We start from the raw sequence: 19,698 nt of genomic DNA, 5'->3' as shown, positions 1-19,698 counted from the left end.
ACTTAGAATTGCTGAGCTAGCTTCCTGTGACTAGCAAGATAGAGAAGGAAATGAGCCTCCAGAGCAATCCAGATTTGTCTCTCATTACTTAGTTAATATAATATATAATTCAGACAAGCAAAGAAGAAGAGTGTGTAATTAATGGGATTATAAACATACCATCTACCACAAAAGTCATTATTACTTACATTTAGGGCATAGGATATAGACAAACCAACTGTTGCTGAATCTATAGAATTGCCAGCCAACACAGCAAGCAGTGCAGCAAAAAGCACCATTAAGTTGCCAAGAAATTCAAGTCTAACAGACAGCCACCTGTGATAAATGGAATATATTCCTGAGTAACTGAGATGGAAAAGTTTTGGTGCATTTAGTACTAACTGTCTCCTCTGGGAAATCGAGACGTAAACAGTAAGAGCTGCTTTCTTTTTTCTCCCCCACTTACTTGGAATTCAATCAAACATAGGATCATCCATGATAACTTAAAGAATTCATCTGCATGAAAATGCATTTTACTTTTGCAGAACTTTGCTTTAAAACTTGATCAGAATTTAAAAGCAAAATAACACCAGTTAAAATGATGTATTGCATTTTAAAAATCCTATTGGAAAATCAATTCCCCTTCCAGTTGTATATACTTTTTAATATGATAAAATTAGTCTCTAAAAATTGAAATGTGCTCAACCACTATTTAATATTTCATTTTTCTCCTTTATGTGAGATTATAACTTCAAATTCAAAAATTTTTAATAAAATTTGTATACACTGTTTTGTAACAGTATATACAAATAAAATATATTCTAAAAATATAAAACACCATGCAGAATTATGTCATGAGTAATTCTAACAGCACCTTTTTCACATTAAATTGTATGTACCATTCATGTGAATATAAATAGATACAATTCAATTTAAATGTACATTAAATACTGGAAAATATTTGTCTTATTAATACATACTTCTAAAACTTGAATGAAATGCCATACAAAACCCTCTGTTTAGAAGTCAGTGAGCAAGATGTCTAAGAAGAGATTGATCTTAGGCTAAGTATCGATGGGACTTACCGGTTAGAAATTACATTATTGTAGAAACAGACCAAGTTTTCATTCACCACCTCTTTGTATTGCTGGATAAACCTCTGTTGATGTCCAAATGCTCTGATGGTGGACACTCCTGATAAAGTCTCACTGAAGTGGGAAATGACAGGAGAACGGGACGCTCCTGTCAGCCTCCGGATTTGCCGAGAGCTTGCCACATAGTATCTCTAATCAGAAGACAGAAAGAAGCAGTCGGAAAGATGTAGCAGAAATTGCTTTAATAGTTTAAAAACTACAAGACCTTTGTGTCGTGATTTAAAGAGTGACCCCCCAAAAGTCAGATACAAGTCTTAACCCCCAGTATCTGTGAATGTGACCTTATTCAGAAATAGCATCTTTGCACATGTAATAGTTAAGGATCTCAAGATGACATCACCCTGGATGTAGGGTGCACCCTAAATCCAATGTTGAGTATCCTTATAAGAGACAAAAAGGATTGAAGTGATGTATTTAGAAGCCAACGAAAATATCAGGACTGTTGACAGCCATCAGAAGCTAGGAGAGGGGCATGAAAGAGATGTTCCCTCAAAGCCTCCAGAAGGAATCAACTCTGCCTATATACTGATTTTGGACTTCAGAACTGTGAGAGAGGCCGAGTGTGGTGCCCACGCTTATAATGCTAACACTTTGGGAGGCCAAGACAGGAGGGTTGCTAGAGCCCAGGAGTCTGAGACCAGCCTGGGCAATGTAGGGAGACCTTGTTTTTACAGAAAGTTTTATATATATATATGTGTGTGTGTGTGTGTGTGTGTGTGTGTGTGTATGGAGACCTTGTTTTTACAAAAAGTTATATATATATAGGGAGACCTTGTTTTTACAAAAAGTTATATATATGTATAGGGAGACCTTGTTTTTACAAAAAGCAAATTATAAGTTGTCTACTTCCCCTTGGCTTGAAGTTGAGGACAATTAGGATGGGAAGGACTGTGGGAAGCTGGATGGAGCATGCCCTGAATTAACTGGATCGTTAATCAACCCCGGAAAATTGCTACCAACTGGAAATGAAAATCAAGAGTTATGAGGTCTTGCACAATTTTCAGGAAAATTTTAAATCTGGAATTTTATGTAAAATCCCTGGTTTTAAAATGTCTACATTTGGTAAAAATGCTGAGCAAGCGAAACAAAAACATATCTCAGGTTACATACAGCCTGGTGGTCTACAACTGAACTCTACACTGTGCTAAGTGCTCTGAAGAATACAGAGGACTACGGCATTCTGAGGCTGTAAAGGGATTTAAGAGATTGCCTAGATTAGGGAATATGTTATTGGGGTCACAGACCATGTGAGTAGATAAATAAGGGTAAAATGCTTTCCCTAGACAAATGTAAATATGCATACACACTTGGAGCTTCTGATAAATTTTCAGTGAATTATAGAATCCATGGAGTTCTTTCATGCAACTCTCTGGGAAATCTGGTTTAAGAAATTTTATCTAGATCAATGCTCCTTATATTTTAGTAAGAATCACCTGCCTGAAGTGTTTGTTGAAAGGCAGGTTTCTGGACCCTACCTTGGGAGATTCTGATCCAATAGGTCTGGGCTATGGCCCATGGGTCCAGGAACCACACTTCACATAGCATACATCTAAATCAAACCTTTATTGCACAGGGGAAAGAAATAGAGCCTAGAAAGGGAAATGATGTCCCAGGCAGATGAGTAAGGAAGATGACTAGAACTCCAAGTTCCTGAATCCAAATTCAGACCTCATCCTATATTACACCCCCTAAAGAGACATGATTCCTAGACTCCTTTTTACTCCTGGTAACTCTGTTAGAGTTTACCAGACAGGAGACCAACACATAAAATTTCATTTGCCACATGAGTGCTTTTTTTCCTAGATTTTTACAATATATATAAAACATAGTCTCTGAACTCAGAGCACTTACATTTTCATATATTCTGGATTTATTATACCATCAGTATATGCCACCAGTGTAATAAACCCGTAATAGTAGATATTAGAATAGTAGATACGGAGTCAGTTCTTTTTGCACTATTGTGATAGAGAATGCGCCACATAGAAAATGGAAAATGACGTAGGCCATCAATGTCAAGTAAGATCGGGACAGACAGAAAGAACAGGGAAAAGATGTACAGTAGGAAGAATAATAGAGTATAGGTATGGAAATGAGAAAATTATTTGTAGTCTGGCTTGAGCAGACTAAACTCTAACATGAATTTTAAAACTTGGGTTTCTGAAAAGCATTAAACTCTAAGAATCTTTTTGAAAAGAGTCTCAGATATTTCTACATTTAAAATATATGCTTCAGCATTGATTTTACCTTGTATATGATAACTGATAAGTTAAAGCTGACTATCAGGATATAGAAATCATGCTTTGGAATACATATTTTAATATAGAAATTTCACTGAAAATTTAGAAATAATAGGTAATTTTCTCTGTATTTTATACTTCTTTTAAAATCTCCAACAAATGTAAGGATTACATTTTCATAGTAGATTACATATTTGAGGATAATTAACTAATATGGAGTGGAAAAATATACATTCGTTATTTTGGATTCAGTTTGAGCTCCATTTACACTTACAATCTACTTTTGTTTTTCTGTTTACTTAAACTAATTTCTTCTTTTATTGAAGTCCTTATTGCCAGGATAAGTAAAAGAAATGGGAAATAGTTATTTCTGCAACTATCTCTAAATTTCACTCTTTATTTGTGGATTAAGTCTGTAATAAAAAATTGCATGTACTTTGATAAAGGCAATGTAGAAAGAAGATGTTTAAAATATTTTATAATAATCTCTTGATATCACACATTTGAAAAATTCATCTATTTATAGTTCTTGCGTGTTTGACTAGTACCTTGAGATAAGTGTCAAAAAAATTATGGGAACAGAAATAAGGTGTATAAATCTGTGAATATGAAAAGAACTTTCATATCACAGGGTAGGAGTGAGGTGGAGAAATTTATGTGAGTCATTTCTGTATGAAGCTATAAATGTGTTTTAAACCAAAAGCTGTCATGGTTTCTTGTAAAATAATAAAGATAATAAAGATATCCATTTTAATTGATTCTTTTCATTGTTTAATAAAATTGCTTTGTTTGATTGCTGAAGAAAAAAAATGCTAAGAAATTTTGTTTACCATTGCAGCCTTACAGTGACATAATTTTGCAATTTAAATTGGATGATCACATTTTAATACGAAGAGAGCATGTAAGAATCATGACAGACATATTTAGCTTTCCAGCAATTGTTTGTCTGTAAGAGACAGGTGATGTCTGAAAAAACAAAAACAAAAACAAAAAAAAACAAGACAAAAAGGCAGTATCTGTCTCTCTTGGATGTGCAGGGAAATTAATTTTCTGCTAAAATTACAACATACAGGTTTTGTGGTGAGCATAAAAATGCAGGCCCCAGCTCTCCTGCTGCAGGAGCATAGCTGACTGACAGCCCCTGCGACTGCACTGATGGATCCACTGCTGTATTAGCGTAGAGGCCAGCCAATGACTGAGTACTGGCAGAAAGTGCACATAACACCCTCCAACAGGCAACTGTGATTGAGAACTTCCTGTCGAACCTGTTGTAGAACTGTCCTGTAGTCCAAGACCCTTGTTACCCCAATCCATCTTCTTTCTTTTTCTCCCTCACAGGCATTCAGCCTGAGTCGCTGTCTGAGGGCTTGCTCAGCCCAGCCTTCTTCTGCTCCCTCTCCTTTATCTTTTACAGGCATTTCCCCCAGTAAATCTCTAATACATCTATTCCTTTCTTTGACTCTGCTTCTTAGAGAACCTGGACAAAGAGGAGGTTTAAGTGGGTCTGAAACTATATTTGATTGTGAACTTATAAGTTATTAATACAAATAAAAATGTATGCACTTACTTGTATAGAGAAATAGAAGAACACTAAGGGAATAATCCCCAGAATGAAGAGGGGCAAAGCTCCCACAATGACCAAAATTGTTCCAATAACATCCAATGTACAATTCACCCACAGCCGTAAATAGTAATGCAAACGCATATCAATTATAAATATGTCCTGAAAAATTTGACATTAGGTCACTTTATTTTTAACTTTTTATAGTTTAAAATGAGAGAAAGAAGAAATATATTATTCAATGGCAAAATTAAAAATGTTTACCCAGGTATGACAATCTATTGATTTCATAAATAAATCTAACTACACGATCTTTGCTGACCCCATATATTATTCCCCTGTAGTCAACTATAACAATTAAAAGGCTGTTCTAATTTCTAGATACTTATCATCAAGCAGTTTATATTTCCCGATGACCACTACATGACAATTAATTATACAACGAAAGTCAGACTTTGATCAAAAAAACAAAAACAAAAACAAAAGCAGTCCATAATTCAATAGCTAGTTTTTTTATCCCAATATTTGGGGCATTGAGCTACCAGTGTTTATGACTCAAAATTTGTTAAGTCACTCCTGGGGCATTGTTATCAACTACGAACATGTTCAGTGGCCTTCCTGGATAACTGGATCCTACTCATATCAGACGAAGCAGGAAAACAAAATAATCTTCATTTATAAAATTATGAACTGAAAGACAGAGTGGCCAATAGGAATGAGAGAAGGACAATGGCAAGGTCATGCATTGATTTACTCTTTTTTTTTTTCTTCTTGAGATGAAGCCTCACTGTATCACCCAAACTGGAGTATAGTGGTGCGATCTTGGCTCACTGCAAACCTCCGCCTCCCAGGTTCGAGCAATTCTCGTGCCTCAGCCTCCCACGTAGCTAGGATTACAGGCATGAGCCACCATGCCCAGCTAGTTTTTATATTTTTAGTAGAGACAGGGTTTCGTTATGTTGGCCAGGCTGGTCTTGAACTCCTGACCTCAGGTGATCTACCTGCCTCGGCCTCCCAAAGTGTTGGGATTACAGGCATAAGCCACTGCGCCAGCCTGTTTTACACTTTGTTGCATATAACTTAATCTGTTTGTGGCACAAGGTATGACCTGAGAGATTCCAGGGAATACTAAGACACTGAACCTTGAATAGATGAACTATTCAGTTCAGGACAAAACTAATATAAAAAGCAGAGATGAAATTTTGTTAATCCTACCCTCTTTTGGGTGTTCCCTGGTTATTTCATATGCCAAACAGTCTAAAAATATCATATTCACATGGAATTTCCCATTTTGAATTTACCTGCCCATACTCTCATCTGCTTAAGACTCAATCATTTGAAATTTTGCTACATGAAAATAATAATAAATCAGTAGGGTTGTAGTCATAAATGTCCTCTGGGAGAAACAGAATGGTGGTCATCAAACTCTTCTATAATTTTTCAAACAACAGTATGTCCCTTGGTATGATTAAGCAAGATTTAACATTCCATTAGAAATTTATGATGTTAGGTACTTTCATTTATGTTTTTACGTTTTATCTTCACTTCCCTTCATACACCCCCCATGTTTTTACATATACATAGAAATGTGTTAATGCACTTTGAGGTTATGGACCTGCGCATCTTAATGTACGGACCATTAGCAATATGTGACTACTGAACACTGGGAATGTGGCTATTGCAAATTGAGATATGCTATAAGCACATGATAAAAACCAGATTTAAAATACCTTGTACAAAAAAGTGTAAAGTTTAATCAATAATTTTATGTTAATTACAGTTGGGAATCATGTTTTGGATATACTGTGTTAAATAAAATGTATTATCACAATTAATTTCTATTGTGTTTTCTTTTACTTCTTTATTATGGCTACCAGGAAATTTAAAATCACATACGTGGCTTGCATTTTATCTTTATTGGACAGTTCTATTAGAAGCATTTTATGGTAGACACAATGAGAAAACTCCTACAGATAAACAGAGACACTCTGAAAATCTCAATTCATTCCCCATTCACCATAAGTGATGTTATGTTTTCTTAAAGGCAGGATGTTTTCAAAGTCTGGATATCTCTACATTGACTTACATTTTCTTTCCTTTTTTTTTAATTTTATTTTTTATTTTTTCACTATTATTATTTTTTTGAGATGGAGTTTTGCGCTTGTTGCCCAGGCTAGAATGCAATCGTGCAATCTCGGCTCACCACAACCTCCATCTCCTGGGTTCAAGCGATTCTCCTGCCTCAGCCTCCTGAGTGACTGGGATTACAGGCATGTGCCACTCTTCCCGGTTAATTTTGTATTTTCAGTAGAGACAGGGTTTTTCCATGTTGGTCAGGCTGGTCTCGAACTTCCAACCTCAGGTGAACGTCCTGTCTCAGCCTCCCAAAGTGCTGGGATTACAGGCCTGAGCCACCGTGCCTGGCCGACTTACATTTTCTTTCCCTTCTTAGCCTAAAGCAGTGATTCTCAAACTTGATGTGTGTAAGAATTAGAGTGGTAGATCTCAAAGCACATGTGTTTCTTGGATTCTTTAAGTAATTTTTCAAGTGTTATTTTAATTATATGTACAAAATGTGACTCTGTTGTACTTCAGTTATGTACGTCCTAAGGCTTAGAAATATATTTAACAATGAAATCTATATAAAATACATAATATTTTGTACAAGTGAGAAAATAAGGTACTGAATATGGGTCACTTTTATGTATGCTATTTAATAAGGTGTGTCTTTCCTTACCTTGGTGAAACGACTGATGATCTGGCCTGTGGAATTTGTTTCAAAAAACTGGATGGGGAGGTGCAGTACATTATTCAACAGTTGAACATACATGGTTCGAGAGGCAGCCAGGGATCCTCTAGTGATTACGTAGGCTCCAGAGCAGACAAAGAGACCTAAACACACACAGTTATCACAGTTATATTAACAATATGAGGAAATTGGTGCTTTAACTTTCAAAAGATTGCTGTAAAAAGATTAGTTATAAAAAATATTTATATTTATTTTAACGGAAAACCCAAATATTACACCTAAAATGTGTAACTGTAGACTAAAACAAATATAAACATAATATACGATGTATGTGAAATACATACACATTTCTGATGTTTTGCCATGCTGATACAGCAGAACGCTCCCACTTGTGGTCATAGGTTCCACACAGAAATGTACAGAAGATAAAAGGTCGATCTAATGCACAGAAATTTAGCAACCTATTACCTTTAGGATGTTCTGTGGGACAATATGTTAGTTACCAGTGCTTGTAGCCAAATATTTCCATTCTCCCAGCTTCTTGGTACATGGTAGAGTTGAACTTTCTGGCCCCCTTTTGGTTGATAGACCCAAATGAATAGTTCTGAACCACAAATTATAAGAGAAATGGTATACGACACTTCCAAGTTAGAACATTTAATTGCTGGTGTCAGTCCTATTCCCTTTGCACAGTGCTCGCCAGCATTTAAAATGGAGCTTGGCTTGTTTCCTCAGCTGGAGTCCCTAGGATAATCAGAGTCCCTTTCCTGACCCACAGTGGACACATGAAATGAGTGAGGGATATAATTCTTTTGGTGTGTTAAGCTCCTAAGATGTGGTTGATGGGAGAGTTGTTCTTGCATTAGTTACTTATCAGATAAACTTGTAGCTTTAGTGGAAGAAGCTGAAAAACAGTTATTAGCACACATAGAAACAGAAGAAAGTTCTTTGAAAGATACATTTCCACTAATATGTGAAGCCTAGGAACAAAACCAACCAGGAAAAAAAATAAGTAGGTCTGCAAAATTAAGAGAGTTGGAAACATTTTATTTGAACCTCTGGATCAAGTGTGTTTAAAAATCTATGCCTGGGCATTTTACCTTTGGGTGTCAATACACTTCCATGTTACTTAAGCCGGTTTACTCTTGAGTCTTAACAGACATGCAGCTGCTCCATTGCACTCTAATATACAAAACTGCTAATAAAAGTGTGTTGCCAATATGATCCTTGTTCCTTTGCAGGTATCATGTTTAAAACAAAACAAAACTAGTTGCTTCTCACCACCTTCATTCATTTAGCTATATTTCCTTATATTTTTAAATAATATCTCAAATAGCTATTAGCTTTCTCAGTCTTAAGTGGTTTCTATTATTTTCCTCCATTCCTCCCATACTTCCCTATTTCCCTTCCAATAGATTACCCATTTTTTCTCAAATATTCAATAAACATATATTGCTCATGAAAGTCACCAAACATGTCGCTTGTGTCACTATTTTTCCGTATGCTTAATTTTCTGTGTAACTAGGGCTAATTTTTTCTCAAACACTTCAATAGCTAAGTCTCTTCTAAATACACTCGAACTGATCAAATATCCTACTGTTTCTTTACTCGTATTGAGCACCTGCCCTCTGCAACACAAACTGCTGCCTTGGGACTCTCGGTCTTCCTGCTCTAAACTAGAGTGGTTGCTGGAACAGGCATTTCTATTCTTCAGTGTGGAAAGTTTTTTTTTTTTTAATTATTATTATTATTTATCTTTTATTTTTTTGAGACGCAGTCTCGCTCCGTCACCCAGGCTGGAGTGCAGTGGCGCGATCTCGGCTCACTGCAAGCTCCGCCTCCCGGGTTCCCGCCATTCTCCTGCCTCAGCCTCCCGAGTAGCTGGGACTACAGGCCTGAGTCACCACGCCCGGCTAATTTTTGTATTTTGTTTAGTAGAGACCGGGTTTCACCTGTTAGCCCGGATGGTCTCGATCTCCTGACCTCGTGATCCACCCACCTCGGCCTCCCAAAGTGCTGGGATTACAGGCGTGAACCACCGTGCCCGGACAGGAAGTATGTTTTAAAAATATTATGTACTTAGTATTTTTCCCCCATTTACTGAAGCTCTTTCTATATACATGTTAAACTTCTTGAACTGTACCTGTAATTTTTTATTATCTATCATTTTCCATCTCTGTTTATAACGTTGTACATTTGGGATAATTTCTTCCAATTTATCTTACATTGGTACAAACTTTTAAAATTCTTTAAATTTTTCAAGAGCTTTCTTGTTCTCAGGCTGAACTTAGTTTAGCACAGTCTACATTTACTTTATGGATGCAATATTTTGAATCTCTGAAAGCAGTAACTAGACATTTTGAAAGTCTAATTGTTTTCCAAATATTATTGTTTTACTTCTGAGCCTGACTGCTGTGTTTATTGACTTTTATTGATGCTGTTGGTTTGAGTGAAATGTATGCCCTGGATGGACATTATCAGTTTAAAACTACGAAACAAAGACGTGGTTAATTAATATAGGTACCTGATGTGGCTTTCTTCTGCCGTTGCATACATTAATTTCCCCCAATATTTCTCTCCCCTGAGTGGAAGAGTTTGCTTCAAGTTCTGTTTCAGTGGGAAGGTACGACCCTGAAAGCCTTCATACTGGGATGCAAGGCATGTTGGCTGAGCCTTCTCCAAAAGCCACAATAAGGAGGCTTTCTTTTACGTATGTCACACATGCTAGAAATCCTCATTTCCTCTTTAAACATCAGTTTTCTAGTTTCCATTGACTGTTTCTATCACATTGGTTTTTTCCCTTGTTGTTGTTGGCGTTTTTTTTTTAAAGGGGGTGATGAGCCATCAGAACAATGTTCTAATGAATTACATTGATTACTTCCATGAAACTCAATTCTTCTCTCTGTACCTGTGAACATAAGTTCAGTGTTTTTCCATGGCTCAACTGAACATCTCCCTCTTCTATTCCAACTTCTCCAGTATCTGTTCCTGGCTACAGGTTTTCTTCTACCCTTCATTTTCTATCGGTATATTCCCGTATGTAGAGATGTATTACTGTGAAGTCTCCTAACACCTTTCCTTTTATATTTATACACTGTCCTTTCAGTGGAATTTAGGGAGGTAAGGAAAGTAAATGAACCACTTAGCCCTCTTAAACTGGAAGCAGCAGTGTGCTCCTTAATCATCACACTTTGAAAATAAGGTGCCTATATTTTACACATTGGATCGGAGAAAGGAAGTTCCCAATAGTGAGACATAAAACACAATACATTAGAGATGCGCCAAGTATCCTAGAAATTTGAAGCAAATCGCTGAGACTCAGGGAAAAAACTATTCAGGGCAATTTCTTTTTTAAAAAATGAGGTAAGATCTTTATTATTGTCATAAAATATGGATGTAGCATTTTCAGCTTCAGTTCTCCAGTTTTGTTTGAATGCTAGCCTTCTATATTATTCATAGTGGGCTTCTAGTATTAACATGTGAAAGTTCTGTTTATGCTTTAAAGTTCCAAAAAATAAAAATGAGCTATGATGATGTCAGTGAATACAGCCTGCTGTCAATTAAATCAGATTCCATAAGAGAGCTGAGTTCTGCCAAAAAAAACCCCCAGAAATTATACATTTTTATTTCTAGGCTCAGCTTACTTATGGAAACGTTAATTTGCAGTTGCACTTAATAAGCCTTAAAAATTAAAAAATTTTTAAATGTAAAAAATGTGAAGAAGCAATACATCCGAGAAGATTTATATGCTAACAACTGCAGACCACTCTAAACAAAAGCCAATCAGGAAAAAAACCTTTACGATAAAACTGTTCATAATCTGTTGCTTTGGTTATAAAATCTTTCTATATTTACTGACAGTTAATTAAAATGAAGATTTTACATAAATAATATTATGGACACTAAAATTGCATACTTTACATGTTATAGAAATGCTATTTACTCACTTAAAATGTTCTTCAAAGGTTATTACATCTACTCTAAAGCTGTAACATAATTTCACTGAATTGGTGTGAATTTAGCCTTCATATGTATATGTGACATGCAGAGATACGGAGATTCATGTATATAGGGAGGTTTCTCTTGCTGTAATTTGAGACCTCTACATCTATATCTTCCTCATTGAGTTGCAAACTGCAAGTCAATAAATCTGACTCTCACTGATTCAAAAGCAAAGAAATTGTAAGGTCCTGTTCTTTCATACTGTAGATAATTCTTATATCTCATTTTCATTATTAACATCTCTTTTCCCAGTGAATGCTGTTAACAAAATGACAGAACAAACATAAATTTGTCTCACAATATCTGCTTATTTTTAAATAGAGACAGTTACAAACAGTACTATGGCCAGACAGTGAAAATAAGATAAGAGAGCAGAAAAGAGAAGCAAGTCTCTAAGTTTCATAGTTTTTGTTTTATCTGACTTTTCCATTACCAAAATCATGCATCTCTCTCTGTTTTCCCATATGGATATGAATATGAAGATGTAACAACTTCCACATAGATGGCTCTGTTTTTTTCTTATTTGAATTACTATCAGTCTCTCTCTAGGTGCCTGTTTCTCTTGATACAAACACAAGAAATTATCTCTAAAAAAACCTTCCCTTTAGTTATACTATACTTTTGAAATTTCCGAACAATTGTTTAATCACCTACAATCTATATTCTTTTTCCATTTCTCTCTTGATGATGTTTCCTTGACTATAATCAGGAATTGTTTCTTAATTTTCTTTGTTTTTAATAGACATGTAACATTTTAGAACGACTGAGAATTTACTTCAAACACTATTTTTTTTTTTTTTTTGCTTTTGCTACATCATACTTTTCTGTTTCTTGGAAGGCAATTCTCATACTTTGGAATTTCTCAAAATATATTCTGTGGAACACAAGTTGCTCCAAGATATTAATGAGCAACACAAGGAAAAAAAAATCATGGTCAAATAAATTTGAGGAACATTGTGTTAAACAGAATTAAACAGGTCATTTTATTGTAGACTATCTTCAAACCTTTAATGAAGGAAAGAAAAAAGATTTCAGATTCATGGAGGAACATAGTTCTTAGTTTCCTAAACCTATTGAAATAGAACCTGGTGTTTGTAGAATATCTCATTACTGTCCATCTAAATGCTAATTTAGTTTTTAAGAACATTGGCTTGGGAGTTAGCTGGACATGGATTCAAATCTAGCTCCAAAACTTACCAGTCATAGGGCTTTGTAATAATTACTTATCTTTTCTATTGTTAAACAATAGCTAACATTTGTTGCACTCTTGAGGTATGCACTACACATATCTGATGTAATCAAGGAAACAATATCTATACAAGTGGTAAAACTGAGACTATAAGTAACAAAGTTTAAGTAAAGAGTGTAAGAGCTCCCTCATTAGGATGCGTGCTAAATAAACTACTGCATTAGCTTAAGTCATAGGAAATTGCCATTTTTATGGGTCAGAAAAAGTCAAACCTTTTCATTTGTTTCAACTTCAACAATGAAAATATGCCTGGGTTTCCAGACATGGAGCAAGCATTCACATCATGGTGTCTGTTGTTCTATCTCCTTCTCTCCCTCTGATCATCTGATCAGGAACTTATCTCTGTTCAGTTTCTGTGAGGTTAGTCCACTAATCGGCTCTATGTGGACACTCGTCAAGAATCTGTCATTCACCCTCATGGCTCTTATTCCTCATTCATGGTGATCTTATCTACTCCTGTGGGTTCATTGATTATCTCTACAGAATAATTACAAGCCTGTGTAGAACTAAGAGTCTAGAATGCTAGAATCTGACAGAAATGTAGAAATCATCTAGTTTAAGCCCCTCATTTTACAGATAAAGAAACCTAATTTCCAAACTTACAGATGTGCATTTTTAGTCTGCCAATTGGAGAAAAAAATGGAAACATTCATCGACACTTCCCATTAAATGTGTCCAACAATGAACTCACCATTTCTCTCCTTCACTAATTAAGGCTCTGGTTTAATTAGTGGTTTCCTATTTTTTTTCCTGATTTCCTATTTTCCTTATTTTTGTCCTCATTGCTCTCCCAGTTACCCAACCTAAACTTCGAAAGCATGATTGGCTAATGAATGCCCTTTCTTGACTCACCCTCAAATGGACAGTTCTTAGGTCTTTCCACTGTAATGTTTTTCCTATCCATCCCTTTTATCCAATCCAATTGTAGCTTTCTGACCATTCATTCATTCATTATTTATTCAATTCTCTTCTGCTTCTTACCTATTGGTTATTTTGGTTGACACAGTCATGGATCAGATAAGAGATCTTTCTATACTAGACTACCTTTCATCTGGATTCCCAAATACACTTGATTATTCTTTTCCTACCAACCCCTGCTTCATTCTAGTCTCTCTGACTTTAGTCCCTCCAATAAAAACCTATCTTTTTATTATCACTGCTAATTTATTCTTTGAAATACAAATCCAACTATGTCACTTCCTTCATCAATTTTCCAAAATTCTCCACTTGTCTTCCCAGTGATCATCTCTGACATATCTCCAATCTTCCTTCTCACCTTTAGCTCCCCTACGTTTCTCTGCCAATAACCTGAAGACCACTCAAACTGGCACCCTCGCTCTTGCCAAATCCCTTCTTACCTCCACATCCCTATCTTCACTCACACCTTCCTATCTGCCTCTATGACTCTCTCTCCTTCTCTGTGATCTCAAGCTGATAAACATCTATTCATTGTTTTAGTCTCCCCTCAATTGCCAAGTACTCCTTAGAAATCACATTAATATGTCAACCCAATACAGCCTCCCCTTGCTTTGAATTTTCACAGCATTTTCTTTCACTACCTTTACAGTGCTTAATGCTGATCATGTAGTTTGATTGTACACCTGACCTAGGCTCAGTAGGCTTTAAACCTCTTAACAGACGCCTGTTTATCTTCACATCACTCACAATCTTCACATATACAGAGAGTGGCCATTTTTGAATCTTTCATGACTTTACATAAAAGCCTCAGTTTCCTCGGCTGTAAAATGAGGACAACAGCACCTTTTTAAATAGTTATTTTCAAGATTAAGTAACTATGCATAATATTTAATGTGAACCATGTAGATGACACCATAAGTTTTGGGTTATTCTCTCAAATATGGTAAATTGGAAACATATGCATTTGAGTTATCCCCAAATATTTGAAAATTATGGCCCAGATTTTATTTGAGATAACATGGTGCCATATGTTTGTGTTTAAATCAATTAGGTCAGAAAAAGAAAAGAGAAGCAGCTATACATTTTCTTTTACCTTTTATTAATCCCAATAATCCATAGATATTAAGTTTATTGCTTCTTATTTGCTTCCATTCTGTGAAGTCAGTCATGTTTTTTGCTTCTTTTGCCCATGCACTAAGCCATAGATTCTGTCCAATGCCCACCAAATTCTGCCCTAAGTAAGTGACCATAGTCAGCCACACCCAGAGCCAGCCAAAGGCTTGGAGGTACTGCAGAATGATGGAGAACTTCACCTAAAGGCAAAATTGATATAAAATTAGATTACCAAGAGATACAGGAACATGACACGCCATTTCTGAATAAGTTCCCTTACTGATAGTTTCTGATTAGCATCAATTAAATACATAGTATGATATAGGATTTCAAAGATGTACTTTAAAGTCACACCTCGATTTAAACCCTATTCTGATGTTTCCTAAGCTTTGTGATCTTGATCAAGTCACTAACACCTGTAATCCTCAGATGAATCACCTGTTAATTAGAATAACAGTAATCACCTTATAAGTATATGTAGAGTGTCAAGCACAGTACTGAACCCTTAAAAGCTCAATTAATGTTAGTTGCTATCATTAGTGAAAAAGAATATACATAAATAAATAACATGTAATCCTAACCAATCACCCACAGTTCCATTTCATTCAACTTCCTCAAGCTATTATATAGCAATTATCCTCAGATTAAATGAGAAATCTATAATATTTATCAGTAATGCAAGCTAAACTTTTATGTTTAGGTGGTTAATAGCAAATAACATTAGTTCTTCTGGTGCTTACCCCACCAACAGGGATCTTTTCTTTTTTCATTGAGAACTGTTTTCCTTGATCCAATGAGGGCCTGATAAAGCAAGACAATGTTTTGCTTTTTAGGTTTTAGATGAAACTAACGTAAAAAAATTATACATCTTTAACCATTTTGTTGCATCTTTCTCTACTCCCTTACCCTAACAGCAACTTGGTTTTCCCTGATAATAACTTTGCATCTTTTTGGTCTTATCAAAGGGAGACTGTTCATTCTACCATAACCCACATAATTTAGGGCCAGCGCATGTGGTGTATTTTTTTTTTTTTTTTTTGAGACAGTCTTGCTCTGTTGCCAGGCTGGAGTTAGTGGTCGGATCTCAGCTCACTGCAAGCTCCGCCTCCCGGGTTCACGCCATTCTCCTGCCTCAGCCTCCCGAGCAGCTGAGACTACAGGCGCCCGCCACCTCGCCCGGCTAGTTTTTTGTATTTTTTAGTAGAGACGGGGTTTCACCGGGTTAGCCAGGATGGTCTCGATCTCCTGACCTCGTGATCCGCCCGTCTCGGCCTCCCAAAGTGCTGGGATTACAGGCTTGAGCCACCGCGCCCGGCCCATGTGGTCTATTTTTAACTGCTTCTTCTAAATAATTATCCCTTAAACTTGAATCAAGTCTTTAGAGCATTTAAATTAATGCCATCTGGCTGTACCATACTCTATCCCTTCTCATCCTAGCCTAGACTGGCGTCTACTCACTTCTTGGTATCTCAGAAGATGAACTAACATCAGGGTTACTCTTCTCATTTTGTTCTGCCACCACCCTGGGTAATGTCACAGATTACATGAAAAGCTGTATTAAACTCAATCTCTTTTCCAGCTTCATAATCTTCATAGCTCCAGGTCCTGCATGTGTACCCCACTTTTGCCATCAACTTTCATGACCTTAAACCATGAATCTTATTACTTAGAACTAACCCATCTCTGAAAACCCAAATGTAAGTATTTCAATCTCTGATCATAACTTCTTCTATTTATGAGTTTTCAATTCAGTCATTCTCACTACATTTGGTTTTTATTTTACTTAGATTCCCAAATCTAGCCTTCTATAATCTTTGCTCTCTTGGATAATCAATGATCCTGCTTTACCTGGGATTTACCTGGTTTTAGCATTGACTATCCAACTTCTAGGGAATTCCTTAGTCCCAGGCAAACCTATATTCTCTCTCTTTTCCCTGCATTCTTCGTGATTATCATTTCATGCAAACTTTGCTTGTTTCTATCATACACAACCTTAACTGAGCCAGTTATTTTCCTATCTCCCCTAATGTTTTCTCTGGCTTTACAAGGAGCCACAACACTTTCTCTGTCTTGATCATAGGACATTTCCATCTATTCACCAAGTATTTGTCAATTTCATCTTCTAAATATTTCTGGAATCATATTATTGGATAAGTACTTAGAAAATAACAAGCAGCAAGAAGAAAAGTGAGAAGTAGGGAGGAGGAGGAGAAGGAGGAAGAAAAGGATAAAAGATAGAGGGAGAAGAGGAAAAGAAGCAGAAGAAAAGATTTACAATCCTACATTTCAGAGACAATCTGTGCTAACACGTTTGTGAATATTTCAGTAGTCTTGCCTCTATTTGTGTGTGGTATGATAATATTGTTAATGTTGCTCTTATATTATATTATATAATGTGTATAATAGATATATTACTATTGCTCTTATCTTATATTGATATTATATATCAATATTATAATTATTAATGATTGTCAGTATTAATATTGATAATATTGCTCTATAACCAGTTCATACTTTTAAAGAAAATTACACATTTGTAACTCAATTTATAAAAAACATATTCTTCTACAACACCATTATATTTTATAATATAACATAATATTTTATCATTTTACCATGATATGATTTATTTAACAAAGTCAGTGCTTATACTGGTTGCAGTTTTTTTCCTACTTTATTGCTATAATGACCATTCTTTTCATAGGTCTTTTATTGCCTCTTGTACTAGATTCCCATACGCAGTAACATGCGACGTGATCAATTACAAGTCATTTGATGCATCTCCTGTTAAACTGACCTCTAGAAATGCTGAACTGATGTACACACCTCTCAGCAGATTATGATAAACCCCTGTTTCTTCATGGTTTCCACTGTAATTTTCAGAATAAGAAACGCCTTATTTGGGCAGCCTGGTAGTTCTTCCCGTCCTATCTCTGGCACTAGTATTCAGAAACATTCTGTGGGAGGTTGCAGTGCATGTCCTTTGCAGAATCAGCCTCAGCATCAGAGAAAGACACACTATTTAATGGACACTTTCATTGGAATAGCTCCTGGTGTATGATTTGGGTTAATTATTGTCTTCATCCTTCAAGCTGTTGGCCTGGCTTCTGTTTGGATAAGCAAATTTAGCATTGGTACCAAGCCAAAAATTAATTCTTAATGTAGCTGAACATAAAATGCTATGAAATCCAACAGTTAAAAGGGAATTAAGCCTTCCTAATTAGATATAACTAACAAAAACCAGTAATTTATTGGATACTATTGATTTTCAAATGAAAATGTTATTCATCATTTTTTCACACACAAAAAAACCCTGCATTTGGTTCTAGGCACTTTGTTGTGAATAACAGGTTTTATTTGAATTTTTTAAAAGAGAAACTATTTAATTCTAGTAGAGAAATTTTAAACATGAGTCTTGTTCTGTCCTTGAGAAATTCTCAGGAAAATTCGCACAATATCTATTTACATATTTTGTATAAAATATGTAAAATCAACATGTTGAAACCATTGTCTCTGAGCTAAGCACGAAATTTAAAAGTTTGGAGTATATGTGGGAAGACAAAAGTGATTCAGTGTTGCGCATGAAAGACAGAAGAGGGCAGCCTAGGTAGTAAAATAAAATTTCCAGTTTATTTTATTCAGGAAGACAGTGATAGAGATTTAAGAAAGTAATTAATAGGCATAAAATAATTTAGAAAAAAATGTGGTAACAGTTTGAAATAAATATTTTAGTCCTGCTGGAAAAATAATGTCATTAAACTAACTCTAGTTCTTAAACTTTGAGAGAAAATTTTTCAGAAATTATTTGGTCCAACCCCCCTACCCCTCCTTTTCAACATATTCCTGATAGACAACTAGACAGTTTTCCCATGAACCTTTTCATGAGAAAGACTTATATTCTATTTTAGTAGATCCCATTACAGACAGCCTCTATTTGTTGAAAAGTTCCTGCCGGCTTGTATCTTCCAATCCCACTCGTGTGTGTGTGTGTGTGTGTGTGTGTGTGTGTGTGTGTGGACAGAGTCTCACTCTGTCACCCAGGCTGGAATGCAGTGGCACAATCTCAGCTAACTGCAACCTCTGCCTCCCAGATTCAAGCAATTCTCCTGCTTCAGCCTCTGGAGTAGCTGGGACTACAGGCAAACGCCACCACACCTGGGTAATTTTTGTATTTTTAGTAGAGACGGGGTTTCCCCATGTAGGCCAGGCTAGTCTCGAGCTCCTGACCTCAAGTGATCTCCCAAAGCGCTGGGATTACAGGCATAAGCCACCACGCCCGGCCCCAATCCTTAATCTGTCTTAATTCTGCACTAATTGGAAATGATTGGAGAATTTGAAAAGAATAGAAATTTAGAGTGAAAAGTCAGGAAAACTCTATGTGATATTATCTTACCAACCAGTAAAGCAGATAAAAAATGAAAGGGAGAATAGAAAATAATACACTAGTATAGCCAATTAATTGGAAAAATTATAATAGGCTTCTCAAACATTAGATAAAATGTGATTTATTTAGTCGTTTGAAATTTCTTATTTGAAAAATTTAGTGTATTCTTTAAAAACTGGGCTTGACTCTGGGTTGTGTTGATAAAAATATGACATATTGGACCTGAGGTGATCTTCCCAAAGTATTCTTTCCTCCCTCCCCGCTTCCCTCCCTCCCTCCATCCTTTCTTTCCTTCCTTCCTTCCTTCCTTCATTTCTTTCTTTCTCTTTCTTTCTTTCTCTCTCTCTCT

General features: G+C 35.9%; 1 protein-coding gene across 1 annotated transcript in view; it reads right to left on the bottom strand.

Moving 5' to 3' along the window:
- The window catches only part of LOC105555157 (canalicular multispecific organic anion transporter 1-like), a 103,354-nt gene that overhangs the window by 8,925 nt on the left and 74,731 nt on the right, over positions 1-19,698 (bottom strand). Inside the window, exons 16-21 of the mRNA XM_012001960.1 lie at positions 15,706-15,766; positions 14,946-15,165; positions 7,672-7,826; positions 4,941-5,096; positions 1,065-1,264; positions 189-315 (exon numbers count right to left, since the gene is read on the bottom strand). Of these exons, the coding sequence (XP_011857350.1) occupies positions 189-315; positions 1,065-1,264; positions 4,941-5,096; positions 7,672-7,826; positions 14,946-15,165; positions 15,706-15,766 (919 nt within the window). The remainder of the gene's footprint in view (positions 1-188; positions 316-1,064; positions 1,265-4,940; positions 5,097-7,671; positions 7,827-14,945; positions 15,166-15,705; positions 15,767-19,698) is intronic.

The sequence above is a fragment of the Mandrillus leucophaeus genome, unplaced genomic scaffold, assembly GCF_000951045.1.
Source record: "Mandrillus leucophaeus isolate KB7577 unplaced genomic scaffold, Mleu.le_1.0 Scaffold671, whole genome shotgun sequence".
In the NCBI taxonomy this organism is placed as follows: domain Eukaryota; kingdom Metazoa; phylum Chordata; class Mammalia; order Primates; family Cercopithecidae; genus Mandrillus; species Mandrillus leucophaeus.
The sequence above is the reverse complement of the archived record's forward strand: the minus strand, read 5'-3'. Positions and strand labels throughout refer to the sequence as shown.